General features: G+C 33.0%; 2 protein-coding genes across 4 annotated transcripts; both read left to right on the forward strand.

The window, feature by feature from the left end:
• The first annotated feature begins 923 nt into the window (after positions 1 to 923).
• Positions 924 to 3,667, forward strand: LOC142636106 (CASP-like protein 1B2). Its single transcript, XM_075810184.1, has 3 exons — positions 924 to 1,229; positions 1,896 to 2,019; positions 3,220 to 3,667. The coding sequence occupies exons 1-3, from the start codon at positions 997 to 999 to the stop codon at positions 3,451 to 3,453; spliced, it is 591 nt and encodes a 196-aa protein (XP_075666299.1). The 5' UTR covers positions 924 to 996; the 3' UTR covers positions 3,454 to 3,667.
• Positions 3,668 to 8,867: 5,200 nt separating this feature from the next.
• On the forward strand, positions 8,868 to 16,866 carry LOC142636306 (lysine-specific demethylase JMJ18-like). Of its 3 annotated transcripts, XM_075810485.1 has the most exons (12): positions 9,195 to 9,375; positions 9,520 to 9,606; positions 10,584 to 10,661; positions 10,765 to 11,277; positions 11,370 to 11,594; positions 12,475 to 12,636; positions 13,006 to 13,374; positions 13,500 to 14,100; positions 14,449 to 14,622; positions 14,738 to 14,841; positions 15,513 to 15,701; positions 16,191 to 16,866. In XM_075810485.1, the coding sequence occupies exons 2-12, from the start codon at positions 9,565 to 9,567 to the stop codon at positions 16,560 to 16,562; spliced, it is 2,829 nt and encodes a 942-aa protein (XP_075666600.1). In that variant the 5' UTR covers positions 9,195 to 9,375; positions 9,520 to 9,564; the 3' UTR covers positions 16,563 to 16,866. The 3 variants fall into 3 exon arrangements, with proteins under 3 accessions (XP_075666599.1, XP_075666600.1, XP_075666598.1); XM_075810484.1 differs by lacking the exon at positions 9,195 to 9,375 and adding an exon at positions 8,868 to 8,970 and having other exon boundaries at positions 13,500 to 14,622; XM_075810483.1 differs by having other exon boundaries at positions 13,500 to 14,622.
• The last annotated feature ends 541 nt before the right edge of the window (positions 16,867 to 17,407 follow it).

The following is a 17,407-nucleotide window of genomic DNA, read 5'->3' on the forward strand; positions in this document are numbered from 1 at the left end:
TATTAAAGGACTTGTGTCTGAAGACATTTGTCAAGATTTTTGTGCTGAAACCTGATGACAATCTTCTGTAAAAAATGCGCTGTTTAAGGGGTGTCATAGAAACAAAAGTAATGGCAGTGAGGCCCCTTTGAGTAGCTTCAATCCAAAGGTACTAGTGTTGTTTAGGAGCGAATGAGATGTTTTGTCAGTGTGGTGAATGGACCCTCAGAACAGAGCTGAAATTACTCGGAATTAACGGCTATACACGTTTATTGCTGTTTTCATGTTGATTTTATATGGTGTCTTACAAGAAAAACTTCTGTAGTGGTTGTTCAAGGCTTGAATGGTGACCAGTAGCATCTATTTGGTACTGTTGGGTTCGCTCTCTGAAGAATAGGTTCGCCAAATTTGAGTCGAAGAATGTTGCAAAACTTGTCCTAGGATGCCAACTGCTTAACCATTACATACATCTAGTCTAACTGTTCTGTGCATCTGTAGACAAAGCAAAAAAAAAGTCTTGGGATAGTTGAAAGACTTTTAAACATGCTTTGGTTTTCTCAAAAAAAAAAAAAAAACGTGTGTGTTTGGGATTCATGTAACAAAATTCGTTAAGACCTTGAAAAGAAATTGATGGAGACGGAGTGGACTATCCTGGTAGGCAAGAGATTGTACTTAATGGGACGCAACCATTGGCAGTGTACAAACTTTTCTGTAGCCTTTTAACCAGTTTCCAAACAACCAAAGATTTGACCACGTGTGGGACTTGATTTTCCAAACCACCAACACCAACACACTGGTCAGTGGTCAGTGGATGGTTACACCACCCAAGGAATTTACCAATACACTCCACTTAACTTCTTAGGCTTAACAAATGATAATATTGTTGATCCATTTATCTCCTCCATAGTCTATATTAAGACACCTCTCCCTGGTTACAAACTCAGCTATCTCTCTCTCTCTCTCTCTCTCTCTCTCTCTCACACACACACACACAAACAAACACAGATACATAGCATAATGGCACTAGAAACTGAAGGTAAAACAGACTCTATCTTCAACTCTACTGCTGCACAGAAACGGAAGGATAGGATCCTTTTGTTGCTGAGGTTGGTTGCATTTTTGGCCACAGCATCAGCAACTATTGTGATGGCACTTAACAAACAGACCAATTCCTTGGTGGTCGCCACCATCGGCAACAACCCAATAAAAGCCACTCTTACTGCCAAGTTTCAACACACCCCAGCATTTGTGTTAGTCCTTTATTCACTTTTGATTCTCTCTCTTTCGCACATTTACATTGATTGTGTATGTGTTTCTCAAAAAAAAACAGTGATTGTGTATGTACTTTTGTGTTTTTCTATTAGTAAGTTACGTACAGACACATCTAATAATATGTTAGCTGAATTAGAACTTACCTGCATTGAAGCATATATAAATATATATATATATATATATATATATGATTGAGTTCAAGTTACACTTGGTGTAACTTTAAACAATGTTACACCATCCAATAACTTGTTAATAAATTTATATTTTGCAAATTCCACCGTTGGATTACATGTTCTATATGTTCTGAATATGCATGCCAATTTTCATATCAATCAGATGTTATTTATCATTCGATCCATAAACTCATCTTTTATGCATTATTTTAAACTACAAAAACTCGAATTTATACAATTGATAGATGACATGACTATTGATTTTTGATTACCTTGAAATTTTGCAAGCATAAAGAATATAAGAGAATTTATGGATCTTTGATCCATAAATTTTACAAGCATGGAGAATATATATATATATATATATATATATATATATATATATATATATATATATATATATATATATGAGAATGCTAATGTGCTTATATGTATCTGTACATATCTATTAAATATTTGTTGCTGATACAGGTTCTTTGTGGTAGCCAACGGTATGGCCAGTTTCCATAATTGGTTGATATTAGTGTTGGAAATTGTTGGGCACAAGATTGACTACAAGGGATTGCGCCTTGCCATCATCGCCATTTTTGACATGGTATTATTATTATTACTTTATGAGAAGGACTTGGTATTTTTAACTGTAACAAAAAAAAAAAAAATTATAATAATTTTTTTAGTATTACATCATTTGTAACATTATTTATCACAACTTTTATCATAATTTATTGAAGTGGTTGACTATGAGTGGTGAACAATCACTTTCACATAAATTATCACTTTACAGTTAACCACATCAAAATTGTGACTTGAAAGTGATGAGAAGCTCAATAAATTTCATAAATTACTTGCCCTATTTAAGAAAATAGATATAATTATGACAAAAAGGCATAATAAACCGTGCTAGTATTCTCTCTATATATATAATAAAATAAAATTTAAAAAACCATGCTGGTATTAGTGTGCTACTGATTGCCTTTCGAATTCCATGTTAGCATTTATGTTATTTTATTATATTTTTTTGAGAGCCCCATCCTTGCAATCTAAAATCTATATGATCTTTTTGTGACATGCAGTGTCCAATTTTATTTTCTTTCTCTTGTTTTAGTCAAAGAGAAAGGCTTTTGTGTGGTGCTCATTTGAATGGAAATTTAAAAGAAATGAGATTGATATATAACCATTTTAATACACATGTCGTGTTCGGTGCTTGAAAATATTAGATGCAAGCTAAACATTTTATGACACGTGTCTAGTCATTTCGCTTTTCTTAGCTGAGTTTTTTTTTTTAAGGATTTGTTTATGTTGTGTGTGTAAAAAAGGATTTTTATTTTGTTTTGGAAAGGGACTACCGGTCACATGTTTGAATTATGTGGCCTTCTTAGTTTTTGGATTTTGGAGAGACTAACAATTTTAAGAAGGCCAAGTATGAATTTCTTGCACAATAAAAAAAAAAAAAAAAAACTTTCATACAACATATATATACATGGTCCCCTTAATCTACTTATAGTTCCCTAAAGCAATTAGGGATGCCCAATGAAGTATTATCTCTACCTTCAATATCCTTCATTACTTAATTTTTTTACATGTTTGTCGTCAAGATAATTCTGTAACTCATAACTTTACTAGACATACTATTAATGTCATAGGTCTATTAGTGTGAATGGACAATGTTCCATCACACCTTCGTTTTGTATCTCAAGCCAATTTGACTTCTTTTTAATTGAAATCACAGCTTTCTTCTATTAAAAAAAAAGTTGAAAACAATATTAATTATTTTTATTGGTTGTTTTGAGAGCAGTTGATTGTGGTTCTGGCAGCAGCTGGGGATGGAGCAGCAGTGTTCATGGCAGAGCTAGGGAAGAATGGTAATTCACATGCAAGGTGGAACAAAATTTGTGACAAGTTCCAAACCTTTTGTGACCATGGCAGTGGAGCTCTCATTGCTTCCTTCATTGGCCTCCTTCTTCTCTTGATCATCAATGTCATCTCTATTGCCAAATTGTCCAAGCCAAAATCCGACAATACCATTTAATTTATGTAAATGTAGTTGTGGTGGATCCAATTCCATTCTCACCTGTGTGTTTGCTAGCCTTTTGGGCTTTGTTCCACACTACTTGTGTTTGCTCAACTCTTAAGTGTACTTCTCTCTGTGATTAATGCCTATGTAACCACGGTTGTTAATTCTCTCCAAATTCAAAAACCTACATTTATTGATATTTGAATATGAGGATGGTTGCTTTCCTATCCATGCATATGATGAGATATTTCTAAAAAACAACAACGCGATTTCTCAATGGAAATCATGGTATCTAACTTATTTAGCCATTTTTGCACATCCTTTAATTGGATATAATTGGTGGGTTCAATGAGGGACTACACACATCTTGATGAATAGTTAGGTACTAGAATAATTATAAACACCTTTCTTAGAAAAAAAAAAAAGACTATGAATTTGGCAAAGTTTATATGCGATGTTGACCTATGTTTTTATTGTAAAAGAGAAAAGTTAAGAAGTAACAGGATTTGTAAGATAATAAAATTTTAATATTATTAATTAAATTGACACTATTCTTAAATTATTTTGAAATTTAGTCTAAAAGTGATAAAATCCTATTTCTAAAATACAATTAAAAAATGTTAAATTTGTAAATAACTTCAAAAGAATTTCAATTTAAATAATTAATATTAAAAAATTATTATTTTACAAATTTTGCCCAAGAAACTCATGAGAAAAAGGAAAGTATTGAAAGCGTTAAAAATTAAAAAAAGGAAAGCATTAAAAAGATTTTAAAATGAAATAATTTGAGAAAGAGGCAGGCTGTGCTTCAAAATTGGAAAGACTAATAAGAAAGAATTAAGGAGGAGAGAAGAGAAAATAGAACTTAATGCCTCATACTAGCATGAGTAATTCATGGGATTTCAGTCTCACATCATAAATTTTTTGAAAAATACTAAAGCTATATTACAAGTTTTAATTTCTAAAAGTAAATATTTTGAAGACTTCAACAAATAGATATCACAATTCACAACCTACCAAATTGGTGTCAGAGTCTTATAAATGACATTTTCTAGTTCTCTCATGGAGAAAAATGTGGATTCAAAACTCCCTCCTCTATTGTATTGAGAGGAAAAAAACATTCATATTAGTGAATTGAACTTGAAAAATTATGAACATTGGTCAATTAATTCATTGGTACCACCACGCACCCTTAGCACCATGGTTACTTTATAAGTATAAGTGCCTGTAAGGTGTGGGGTGCAAGAGCTTGAGTTCAAATCTCCATGAGAGAGTTTTACACACACATGCACTTAAATTAGACTAGAGTAAAATTTCTATTTTGTATATAAAAAAAAAGAGAATTCCACCAATTGAATCATATTCAATTTTCCTACTAAAAATTTATGATTTTCTGTTATGGTAATTCAAACTTGAAACCACAGTTGTCAACTGATTAATTGTATTACAAATCAATTTATCATTTTTCTATATTAAGATACATAACTCTGATAATGGTTAGTAAAATATATAGAAAAAATTATAAATATTCCCATATGAACAAAAAAAAAATTTGTTACTAATTTAGAACAATAAAATCAATGACTTATTCCTATAAAAAAAAATCAATGACTTATTTTTCATCACCCATGTAATAGTTTTTGAGAAATATAATAAAATAAGCATGTAGGTGGTTCCATTGAAAAATGAAACTGCAAAAATAACTCTGGCTTAAAGTTCTAAATGTTATTCTATTGACCATTTTTTTCCTATAATAGAATATTTTGGTGTCAATCTATTCAGAACATTCCAGTCCATTCATCATAGTGTTCTATCGTATTAAATTATCAATTCAACTATGAATCTTACTAACACTTTCTAGTATTTTCAACGTATCGTTTTTAACTACCGCACACTCTTAGTGCGATGGTCACTCCACAAGTATAAGTACTTGTGGGGTGTGGGGGGTAAGGGCCGGAGTTTAAGTCTCTAAGATGGAGCTTCACACACGTATACACTTAGATTAAATTAAAGTAAAAATTCTATTTTGTATATATATATGTAAAAATTAAAAAAAAAAAAAAACTCATCACTTTTAGTGGAAGATGCTTACTATCACACCAAGGCACTTACTATTTATAAAGTATGAAGTAATAGCTTAAACTTTAAAGTTATGTAATGCATTCCTTAAAAAGTAAACAATTTATTTTTATTATTATTTTTATTTGGCCTTTCATCCAACAAAATTTTACATATTTATGAAAATATTAATATTAATTTATTGTCATGCTGCCTTAATGGATTTTTTTTTTTCCAAAGCCGATAAAATACTTGCTTTTAAAAAAAAAATCGATAACAGATAAAATACTTGCTATAAAAAAGGGATAAATGCATATATATATATATATATATATATATATTTATTTATATGTATTAAAGATTAAATCAAAAGTATAGAAGAGATAATATTGAGAAAACGAAGGAAGGGGTAGCTGGTTTGATATACGTGGACAAGATGATGCAAGCAAAGTACTGATAACGATATATATATAGAAATAGAAATAGAATCAAATCTTATCTAAATCTAATTCATTCGGTACTAGGTCTAGGAGAAGTACTACAGTGTAACACAAATCACACTACAATTTTAGTACGTACAATTCTGCTTCTCCTAGTACCGACCGAACGTGTAAAAAGTAAAAGTAAAAAAAAAAAAAAACAAGGAAAAGACTGAGAGAGTTGTTACTTTAAATCACGTGTGTCTGTGTGCGTCAGTTTAAAGTCTCTCAAATCCAACGCAACCGCCAAATGATGTTACTTTCACCAAAAAAGTACAAAGTGCGTACGTATATTTTGTCCAACTTTTTTGGGTATAAATAAATGGATTTTGCTAATGTGTGCCTTAAGGACATACAATAATTATTTATTTTTTGATTTTTTTAAATTAAAAAAGTATTGATAATTTTTTCAATTTTTAAGAAAATTTTAACATAAATAGATGGCTTAATGTGTGTCTTAAGGGCACATATTAACCGGATCCTAAATAAATTAGTGATTTTAGTGTTTTAAAGTAGTAGATTAATGTATAATATAAATGATTTAATTAATTATTAATTAACATAAAACCCAAGTAGGCATTCGGCCTCGAACGGTCAAGAACATATTATTCTGACATATGGAAGCCAACCATGGAGGCACATACCTTAAAACATGGACCAAAAGTAAAACAAGAAGTCATTAGAAACACCCTCAAAATCCCAGACCTTGGAATCCGACCAAACAGGACCCATCATCCTTGGTCCGAGCTTGAGTAATCCACTAGAGTCGTTCGAGGTGAAAGCCTATTGACTATACTGACTGCTCACACTAGTCGTGTTCTAAGCTACCAAAGCATCCTGCTAAGGTATTTGCGAAATATCCAAGGATGCCCTCCAGATCTTCTTGATAAATCTACAACAATTAACTTAATACAATTGCATTTAATGCAACAGATAATTTATTAGAAGAAAGCAAAAAGGCCCAAAATTTTATGTTATCATAACCTCAAGAAAAGAAAAGCTTGATGAGATAGAAAGTTGCCCAACTACACCAAGACAACACTTACTATGGCACATGCTGGAGAAGAAAATGAAGAGAACTAAGCAAATGATAAGGATAAAGAAAAAGGAGAAGGGAGAGTATAAAAGAAAAGGAGGCAGACAAGTGAGGGCAGTTTTTGAAGGATTAGAGAAAGAGATAGAAGACAAAGAAGAGAAGAGCGAAACACATAGTGAGAAATAACCAGTAGAGAGTTAGCTAGTTCTTATTCAAATTTCTTGTTGCAGATTGAATTGCACCCTTAATAGAAATCAATTGTGATTACAAGCAAGTAATTAAGCTCGGGCTAATTTCTTGCTTCCAAGTGTGTTTGGGGAATCATTATAAGCTAGATTTTTGTTTATTTTATATTTGTTTGTAGGTTCCACTTATTTTCCGTCTCAGTTTTATTTCAAATCATTTAAATTTTAGTTTTTTATTTTAAAAATAACCTATTTTTATACTTTTTGTTTCACATTATGCAAATAAACGACAAAAATAAAAAATTCTCAAACGGATAAGCATTCACATTAGTTCATGTAAAAATTCATATTTATTTTAGCATAAGAGTTTACTTTTTCTATTTTACACAACCACTTTTCAAAAACTCCTATATTGAATTATCTATCATACACTTAATTTCATTAAAATATCAAATTTTCTTCATTTTTTAACTAATTTTATTTCTTTATATATAACAACTACCACCCACTCTTTTCCTTCACTCTCATAATATGTAAAAAAAAGAATAAAAAACTAAATAAAAAATGAATAAGTTCATGCAAATTTACATGATTATTGTAACAATTTTACAAATTTACATATCTTTAACTTAACTGTTGTGGGTGATTTTTTTTTTTTTGGATAGATGATGTGGGTGATTTTGGAACTTAAGTATGTAAAATTAAGCACTGTTTTTATTTTGCATTGACTAATATTTTTTTGAGAGAGAGAGTTTCAAATCTATGGCGTCCGCTTTAGATGATAGCTCTTTATCATCAAATTAAGACACTAATCAGTTTTTGGTGTAAACGGGAATTGAATCTCAAATCTTTTATACAACCATCAGAAACTTTACCAGTTGAGTAAACTAGAACCCACTTGCATTAACAAATATAAATGCTCTTAGTATGTGTTCTTAGAGGACCTAAAGTTACACAAGCTTGGACCTTAAAGGTAAATTAAAATAACAATTGATTAATGGTCACACTTTATTACTTGTGAGTTTGTGATTGGATTGTGTCATTTACATAATCATCCACAATTCGTATTTAATGAAAAACAGTCCAATACAATCACTATTTCTTTTTCTTTTCTTTTTTGGATGGAATACGATCACTATTGATGCATGACAAAGCGTGTTCCTAAACTTTTCCATAAAATAAAATAATAAAAAAAGTAAAAGCGGCAGAAATAAATAAAAAGCTTTTAGTTTGTGTTACAACGACTAAGAAATAGAACTCGAACCAGAATACAAGGTTGGATTGTGAGGCACACCGTTTTCTTTCCGTTAAATACTGTGTGCGTGCATGCGTGCGTTTGTTTTAGCGGGTTCGTTTCTTTATTCAATGTTGACTCTCTCTCTCTCATATGACTATAAATAACACTAAAATAGAAAATATATTATTTACCTCTATTTTTTATTTATAATAATCTTAACAAATATTCAACTTCCTCGTTTGCTTAGAATTTTTATTTATTTATTCCTAAAAGATAGAAGGTGTTTAGGATTAGGACTCCTAATCAATTAGTAAAAGGACTTATTTAATCAAATCCCACTTATTATTATTCTTATTTTAAAAGCCTAAACAAAAATAAAACGTATTATTCTATTTATTTATTTAGTAGTGGTATTTATTTACATTGACAATACATATAAATTGGAGAGCCGAGGCAGAAGGAGAGAGAAGAAGTGTTCAACTACAAACTACACTTTACACGTCTTTCAATCTTAAACACATCCTCAAAAAACCTGAGGTACCCATTTGCTTTCTTTTTCTTTTTTCGCTTTTATTCTTTTTCATGTTTCCATTATTTTATTTATTTATTATTATTATTTTGCATGCTATTTATTTGTGTTTTCACCTTCTTTCATTCTTGTTATTACTGCCCACTAATCATTTTTCTTTAATTAAATTATTTTGTTTACTAAGTCAATTCCCTTTTGTTTTTTTAATTTGAAAAATCAGATTGCATTCAATTTTTTTTTCTTTGTTTTTTTTATCTTTTTCAAAATTGTAGTTTATTGAATTTTCTTATAAAGATTATATTTTTATTCATTCTTTTATGGGATTTTATTTTTTGGTTTAAGTTTGCATTGATTCAGAAAGCAGAAACAAAACTGATATTTGGGGGGGCTGCTATTGAAGCTCTGGGAATTGGGTATATATTGATATTGATAGCCTTCTTTTTTCTATCTAAATTTTGAGTCTTTTTTTTTATTGTAAAGAATGAAAATCTGTTTCTGATTAATTGTTTCAGCATTTTTTTGATTTGGGTTGCTCATTATACGGTCTAATTCTGCAGGTATAGTTGGTAAATTAGGGTTTGCATTTTTTGTCATTGTAGCCAATGGCACAGTTCAATTTGGCAGCAGAATCTCATATCAAACAGGTTAGATTTCTTATTCTTTCTATTGGGTTGTACCTATTTATCCAAAATATCTGTTTTATCCATCCATCTCACATGATCAGAATATATTTATGTTTTACTTTTGTTCTTGTCTTTTTATTACCTCTCTTATAATTGATCCTCAGGCCTCAACACATTGCAAATCTGATCCTTTTGTTTTTATCTATTGTAAATTTATTGTTTGGCTATAATATATGTTATGGGATAACTGTGTGCGGTAATCTAATTCTGGGTGCTGAGGAGTATGATACTTTGTTATCCATTCCTTCACAAAAAAACTAATTCTCATTAGATCTTAGGTTATAAATTGACCTTCTTATAGGCTTTGTAGGATTCATCATGTATATATGATCAGCATCAAACTTTTTCAAAAAAGTGAGGTGTGAAGGTAAAGCAGTCTTTCCTAGGTTTACATAGGAGTCTCAAATTATAAAATGTGAGCTCCTTAGAGATTAATTTGGAAAACATGAAAAAATGTTTGTTGCAACATACAGACAAGTTTTCAAACTGTAATTTATGTTAAATACAGGAGATTATCTGTCAAATATATTTTTGTTGCGCCACGCTGCATTGACAATGCTATAAAGTATTTGATGTTTGGCAATCGAATTATCGATTTATTCACGGACTGGGTTTTTTATTCACAAACAGTGAGGTATTGGATACTAGTTTTAGAGAAAGCTACGACCGGTATAAAGTTTAACTTTTGAAACATTACATTATTGGATTGCATTTCTTGATTAGTTTGGAAAAGGAACCAGATTGGCATAAGCCAAAAAAGTTCCTATTTTCTTGTACATATTTTTCAAATTGGTGCATTTTCTTTTTGAGGTTGTTTGATTTTGGAGTCTGTGCTACCACTTCTAAATTATTTCTTACTCTACTGTGAGGAACTTTACAAAACTACCATTCTCTTTTGTTCTTGTTACATATGGTCAATAATTTTTGGCATGTTGCAGATACCAGCCAGATGGGATCCAGCTGGAGCATGCAGGCCTCTCATTGATGAAGCACCTGTGTTTTATCCTTCTCTTGAGGTATTCTTCTGTCAAGAAATAGAGATCTGATGTCATCGTTAATTTTTCTTTTTCTGTAGTATTACTTTATCAATTTAATTTCATATCATTCTTCTTATGTCAGGAATTTGAAGATACACTTGGTTACATAGCAAAGATTCGTCCAAAGGCAGAACCATATGGCATATGTCGGATTGTTCCTCCATCTTCCTGGATTCCACCCTGTCCTCTTAAAGAGAAAGATAAATGGGAACTTGCCAAATTTTCTACACGTACCCAGCATGTTGACTTGCTTCAAAATAGGGAGCCCATGAGAAAGAAAAACAGAAGTCGGAAGCGAAAACGAAGGAAGCACTCTAGAATTGGAACAACCAGGAGACATACCAATTGTAGTTCTGAAGCTAATGTTTCTTCAGAGACTGATGAGAAGTTTGGGTTTCATTCCGGACCAGACCTCACACTTCGAGATTTTCAGAAATATGCTGATTATTTTAAGGAGTCCTACTTTGGAATGAAGAATGCTAAGGAGGACCTAAACTTTGTTGAAACTGTAAAGCAAAAAGGATGGGAACCCTCTGTGGACGATATTGAAGGTGAATACTGGCGGATAGTTGAGCAACCCACAGATGAAGTTGAGGTATGGAATTAGAATATACTCTGCCTCTTACATTTACTATTTGTATGTCTATTTATGAAAAAGATGTGAATTTCTATTCTGCTGTGTTCCAGGTAATATATGGAGCTGACTTAGAAACAGGACCATTTGGAAGTGGATTTCCTAAGGCATCTTCCATGGTAACTGAAAGTGGTTTGGATAAGTATGCGATGTCAGGTTGGAATCTAAACAACTTACCACGCCTGCCAGGTTCTGTACTATGTTTTGAAGGAAGTGATATCTCGGGAGTTCTAGTACCATGGCTCTATGTTGGGATGTGCTTTTCTTCTTTCTGTTGGGTAGGTCAATGGAATTACTTCTCAAATTTCAGCATGCATAATGAGTTAATTATATCAAACACAGTGATGGATATTGGACTTTGTCACACACACACACACACACTCTTAATGCCTTTTCAGATGCTCTTTACATTCTGGAAAGGTACTAAACTACAAATTTTATGACCTATTTTCTCAGGGTGATCTTCAAATTTTATGATCTATTTGCTCCCTAAATTGAAGTTTTTTGCATTAAAGAAAAGGGAAATTTAACTTATCCAAGCCTACAAATGGTGTTTGCCAAAAAATTTATTTGCTGTCTCTATGTACTAGGTTTCACTGATTTCCAAATTATCTATTTGATAAGTTAAATTATGATTTGTTACACAAGAATTGTTGTTTCTAGAGTGTTTGGTCTCCTGCATTACAACCTAAACCCTAGCCTTCAAACCTGGTTGACCAACAAGGAAATCACATTCCCTTAGTAAATTCTCAAATACACACTGGTTAACTCTTTATTGAACATCTGAATATTTGGAGCTTTCTGTCTAGAAAAGGAAAAAACTAAAGGCCATTGATATTTAAATGGTATATAAAGGTTGAAGGGTTTGTGTCACTCTTTTTTTTGGGATGGTACATATTTTAAACTTCCTTGGACACTCAATCTGTTAAGGATATGCAACAAGAACTAAAGTGGAAGATGTTTCTTATTTCAGTCAAATTTTAGATCAATATCATTTTGTTGAATTGGCCATCCAAGTTGTTATCTTTCCTTCAAAAAAAAAAACAAAAAACAAAAAGCTGTGATCTTAAACCGAATGTTGCACTATTTTTATTTTATTTTATTTTTTTTCCAAATTAGTATTTAACCTTGTTTCTCTATTGTTGTGATTTGGAACAGCATGTTGAGGACCACCACCTCTATTCACTGAACTATCTACATTGGGGTGATCCTAAAGTATGGTATGGAGTACCTGGAAGCCATGCGACCACTTTGGAAGATGCAATGAGAAAGCATTTACCCGATTTATTTGAAGAACAACCAAATTTACTAAACGAACTGGTATGATGATATATAGTTGATTGTCACTGTCTTCTTATCAATTTATGTTAGACAATCTATGAATGAAAATAATACTTGATTATCCCAAAGTGATTTCATTTTAAGTTTATGCTACATACTATGTTTTAAGTAATGAAGAAAGATGCCGCCGCAGCAAGAGGTTCTCCTTGCTCAATGTTTGGGTTCAATCCCACTACATTCCTATTGCGGTGGGTGGTACCTAGCTTTATACCACCACTCTGCTATGATGTGTCTATCCTGATATCACAGGGACATTATGGTGTCTACATCCTATTCTGTCTCTACTTTGCTTATGAACTTTATGAGCATATTTCAGGCTTTAATATAATGATTTTCATCTTGGGGCAGGTCACTCAGCTATCTCCTTCTGTTCTAAAATCTGAGTCTGTACCAGTACATCGAGCTGTCCAGAGGTCTGGGGAATTTGTTCTTACCTTTCCGAGGGCGTATCACTCTGGATTTAATTGTGGCTTCAACTGTGCCGAGGCTGTGAATGTGGCCCCCGTTGATTGGTTAGTACATGGCCAAAATGCAGTGGAGCTTTATAGTGAGCAGCGTCGCATGACATCAATTTCTCATGACAAATTGTTAATAGGGTCTGCTCTGGAAGCTGTAAAGGCCCTTTGGGAGATATCTGTTCTTGGAAAGGAAACTCCAAGAAATTTGCGATGGAAAAGTTTTTGTGGTAAAGATGGAGTACTTACCAAGGCAGTTAAGGTAATTTCTTCTTCTCCCTCACTCTCACTTGTTTCTCATTTTTACGGTGAAATAAATATCCACATGTTCATGCACGAATCACGATTTAGAGAACTAATTTTTTTAATCATTACTACTATTGACAGACAAGAGTACGGATGGAAGAGGAACGAATAGATGGCCTTCCAAGGCATTTGAAGTTGCAAAAGATGGAAAGGGACTTTGATTTGGAAAAAGAGAGAGAGTGTTTATCTTGCTTCTATGACTTACACCTATCTGCTGCTGGCTGCAAGTGCTCCCCTGATCAATTTTCATGTCTTAAACATGCAAACCATTTTTGTTCATGTGAAGTGGACAATAGATTTGTTCTTTTCCGCTACACTATAAATGAGTTAAATACCTTGGTTGCAGCACTGGAAGGAGGAGAGGATTCAGTCAAAGAATGGGTATCAGTGGGCTCTGGTTTGGTTTCTGCTAGTGATAAGGTTGCTTGTGTAGCTAAGGTAGATATGGAAAGTGATACATGTGGAACCAAGTATCTTGATCAAAGGGAAAATTCATCTTGTTGCCAAGGAACTGAGGAGAAGTTGAACATAAATGTGCCCTGCAGTTCATATAGCCATGTTTCTTCCGAAGTTATCCAGTCAGAGTCCCAGCATGGATCATTTAGTTTAGACACATCTCACATCAGTACAGAAAGTCATAATGCAATCGTTAATGATGAAACTTTAGTCGGGAACAAGAAAGGTAAGTTGGGGCAGGACTGCTGTATTGATTTTAATCTCAATGTTATGTGTGATGAGCATAAAAGTGGGCTGCAACTTATATCTGATAGCTTTAATTGCAAGGGTAACACAAATGTGGAGGAGACATTTATGTCAAACTGTGAACAAGAAAATGTTCATAGTTCAGATACAGAAAGGGAACCACGTTTAACGCAACAAGATAGTGACCATAATTTAACAGTCTCACTTTCACCTGTCCTTTCAAATAAAGATTTTCCTTCATGTTCGAGAGATGTTGAGCATACCTTTCCAAGAGATAGTAACAAGTTGTTTGGGTTTGATCTTTTGTTTTCATGTCCCCGTTCTAAAGTGCCATCGGACAGCTCATTGAAATCAGAATTTGCGGATACCTCGGATGTAAAGATAACCACGAAGGACCAAAGTTTTCCAATACAAAAGTTGGATCCTTGTGTCAAGCTTATAAATTTGGGGACTGTCATGTTTGGAAAGCTTTGGTGCAGTAAGCAGGCCATATTTCCGAAAGGTATGCTGAAGAAGCATATTTGCATGGATCTTGTAAAATACCATATTATTTGTTAATTAATTTGAAGGAGTACTCCATTGATTATTTTTCCCTCAATTTGGGTTGACTTGTGCAGGATTTCAAAGCCGTGTCAAGTTCTTTAGTGTGGTGAATCCAACAAAAGTTGGTAGTTATGTATCAGAAGTTGTTGATGCTGGCCTTCTTGGGCCTCTGTTTAAGGTGGATATTTACTCCCTTTCTGTTTTAAATATTTTTGTGTCAGTTTAGTAGGGATTTTAGTTTGATGGTGAGTATACATGGGTATATTCAACTATTTGGATTCTTGCATATGACAGCTTTTACAAAGAAGCCATAGTCCCTCCTCTTCAATCTCTTTGATATGTAAATGTCACCAGAACATGTCTATGAAATCAGAGCTCCCATCATAAGCTTAAATTAGTTTATTTGCGCCATGTTACACTTGCCCTGCGCCTAGATTAACTCTAGACAGTCTTGTCCAAGCTTGATTAATCTGGATGGATGCGCTACTGGGGTAGTTAGTTTGGCATGTTTCTTTAGGCCAAAGCTGAAATCATGCATTACTCTTCTTGTCTTGATCAGATTGATCAGCATGGAAATTATTAACCCAAAAAAAATCCATTAACTTCAATCTGAATATGTCATGCTCTTTTGTGTGCATTTAGATGTTTAAAGGTGTCAGAACTATGACTTCCTTATATAACTGGGGGAGTTGCATTCACTAATGAATCACTAATAACATATTATACTGGAACATTCTTTATAAGTTATGAGGAGTAAACTCTATTACAACCCCAATAATTGTTTGTAATTTACTATCAGTTCTTTAAGCTGTTTATGTATTAACCTCTTGTTTTTAAATGAATTTCCAGGTTACTTTAGAAGAATCTCCAAGTGAGACTTACACAAATGTCTCAGCAGAGCTGTGCTGGGAAATGGTGCTACAGAGACTAAACCAAGAAATCATTAGTCGGAGCAGTCTAGGAGAACAAGGACTGCCTCCTTCGCAAAGTGTTAATGGGCTTGACATGTTTGGGTTTCACTCTCAGTCCATTATTGAGGTATGCTACCTTCATGCATCCATAATTGCATTAATTTTTGCCTTCATATAAGGACAAAACCTAATCCCTGCCACTTGGTGGACAATGGGACTGTATTTCAATTTTTTGCAATATCCGTATTTATTTTTTTTTTAATTTTTAAAATTTGTTGAGAATATACCTAGTTTTAATTGAATTGTACTTAGATCTGCGGCCCCAAAAGAAGCATCAAAAGGATGTAAAATGTAACCTGGATCATGCCTAAATCCCTGTTTTAATTGTTGTTTGGCTTGTTTGATAGTTGACTCTTGCGAGCATGAATGTCTTGCTTGCTTGTGCTCATGCGCACACACACTTGCAAATGCATGTACACTCTGATTTATTATTTATTTATCCAAATGTTCATGCACATGCACATGCATATATATTGATTCCCATCATGCAATGTCATGCATCAAATGTTCTTTAGCGTAAAATTTTATATTCTGGTACTAACAAAATTGGTCTCAGGCTATCGAGGCTCTTGATCCCAATCATCAATGCATGGAGTACTGGAATCACAGGCACATTAGACCTTTAACTACAGACAATATTAGCGATGTCAATAAATACTCTTTCGAATTGAGTTGCTCTATAGGAGACACAGAAGAAAAGGATTTTGGTATCAGTTTGACAAAGCATGACCCTGATAATCCATCTGAAGGACCGGGTAATAATTCAATTGATGAAGATGTACATTTGGTACTTCGAGGACTGTTAAAGAAGGCAAGTCCAGAAGAGTTGAGAATAATGCATAGGATTTTCTGCAGTGAATCACAAAGTTCTAAATGGAGAGTGGCATTCTCATCATTGATAGAGGAGATCCAGAAATCCCGTACATAAATTAAGGAGAAGAAATAGGTCCCCATCATTCTTTTCATTCGAGGTAGCTTCTTATTCCAGTTAGTCAGATAGGCCTATTCTTTCAGAAGATCCATAAAATGGTAAGAAATATCATGGGTTTGAGTTGTGCACAAATATTTGCAATGTGGCCACTCATGACCTTGACAGAGTCTTGATTTAATGATATTGATCTCATTTACCAATTGCAGTAAAGGCTGCTTGTATATTAGAAAATTTTACTAACCATTCTGTAATAACAACCATTTCAGTTTTGCAGTGTACGTTGATACGGTTTTGGTTTACATATCTTATTGTCTTCTTACTGTCATTATTTCTATATGGTTCTACTAATCACTCTCTGACGTGACAGCGAGCTAAATTTCATTTAAGTAGAGTTACCAAGAAGGTCAAGCACAATAGTTTTGTGCCTCTATGGGATTATGAATGACACGCCAAAATTTTAAAAAAAGTACACGCAAATTATTCGAGAATTAGTCCTATCAACCCAAAACTAGGCTTTTCAAAGTTGAGCAAATGTTTTGTTTATTAATAAGTTACGCAGAGCTAATGAATTCTCTTGAATCCATTACTTCACCATCAATCCCATTAGTATGAGAGAAAAAAGTAACAGTTGATTAATCTGAATATAGATCGGAGAGTAGGCTCCATATGGCATTGAAACCAAATGAAGTGAAATTCAGATAAAAACATGAAAATAGTGTGTGAACCTTGTGCCTTTTTATTTCCCTTTATTTATTTTTATTTTTATTTTTGGTTCAACCCATCAATGAGCTTAAAGTCTGACCTACTGAAAGTGAAGATAAGAGGACTCTTTGAGAAATTTC

The sequence above is a fragment of the Castanea sativa genome, chromosome 5, assembly GCF_040712315.1.
Source record: "Castanea sativa cultivar Marrone di Chiusa Pesio chromosome 5, ASM4071231v1".
Taxonomy (NCBI): domain Eukaryota; kingdom Viridiplantae; phylum Streptophyta; class Magnoliopsida; order Fagales; family Fagaceae; genus Castanea; species Castanea sativa.

Excerpts from the sequence above, each read along its gene's own strand:
- LOC142636106 (XM_075810184.1), top strand. The coding sequence starts at position 997 with ATGGCACTAGAAACTGAAGGTAAAACAGACTCTATCTTCAACTCTACT. Across the intron at positions 1,230-1,895 it reads CAACACACCCCAGCATTTGT|GTTCTTTGTGGTAGCCAACG; the intron begins GTTAGTCCTTTA and ends TTGCTGATACAG. Across the intron at positions 2,020-3,219 it reads TCATCGCCATTTTTGACATG|TTGATTGTGGTTCTGGCAGC; the intron begins GTATTATTATTA and ends TTTTGAGAGCAG.
- LOC142636306 (XM_075810484.1), top strand. The coding sequence starts at position 9,565 with ATGGCACAGTTCAATTTGGCAGCAGAATCTCATATCAAACAG. Across the intron at positions 12,637-13,005 it reads CAAATTTACTAAACGAACTG|GTCACTCAGCTATCTCCTTC; the intron begins GTATGATGATAT and ends ATCTTGGGGCAG. Across the intron at positions 13,375-13,499 it reads TACTTACCAAGGCAGTTAAG|ACAAGAGTACGGATGGAAGA; the intron begins GTAATTTCTTCT and ends TACTATTGACAG.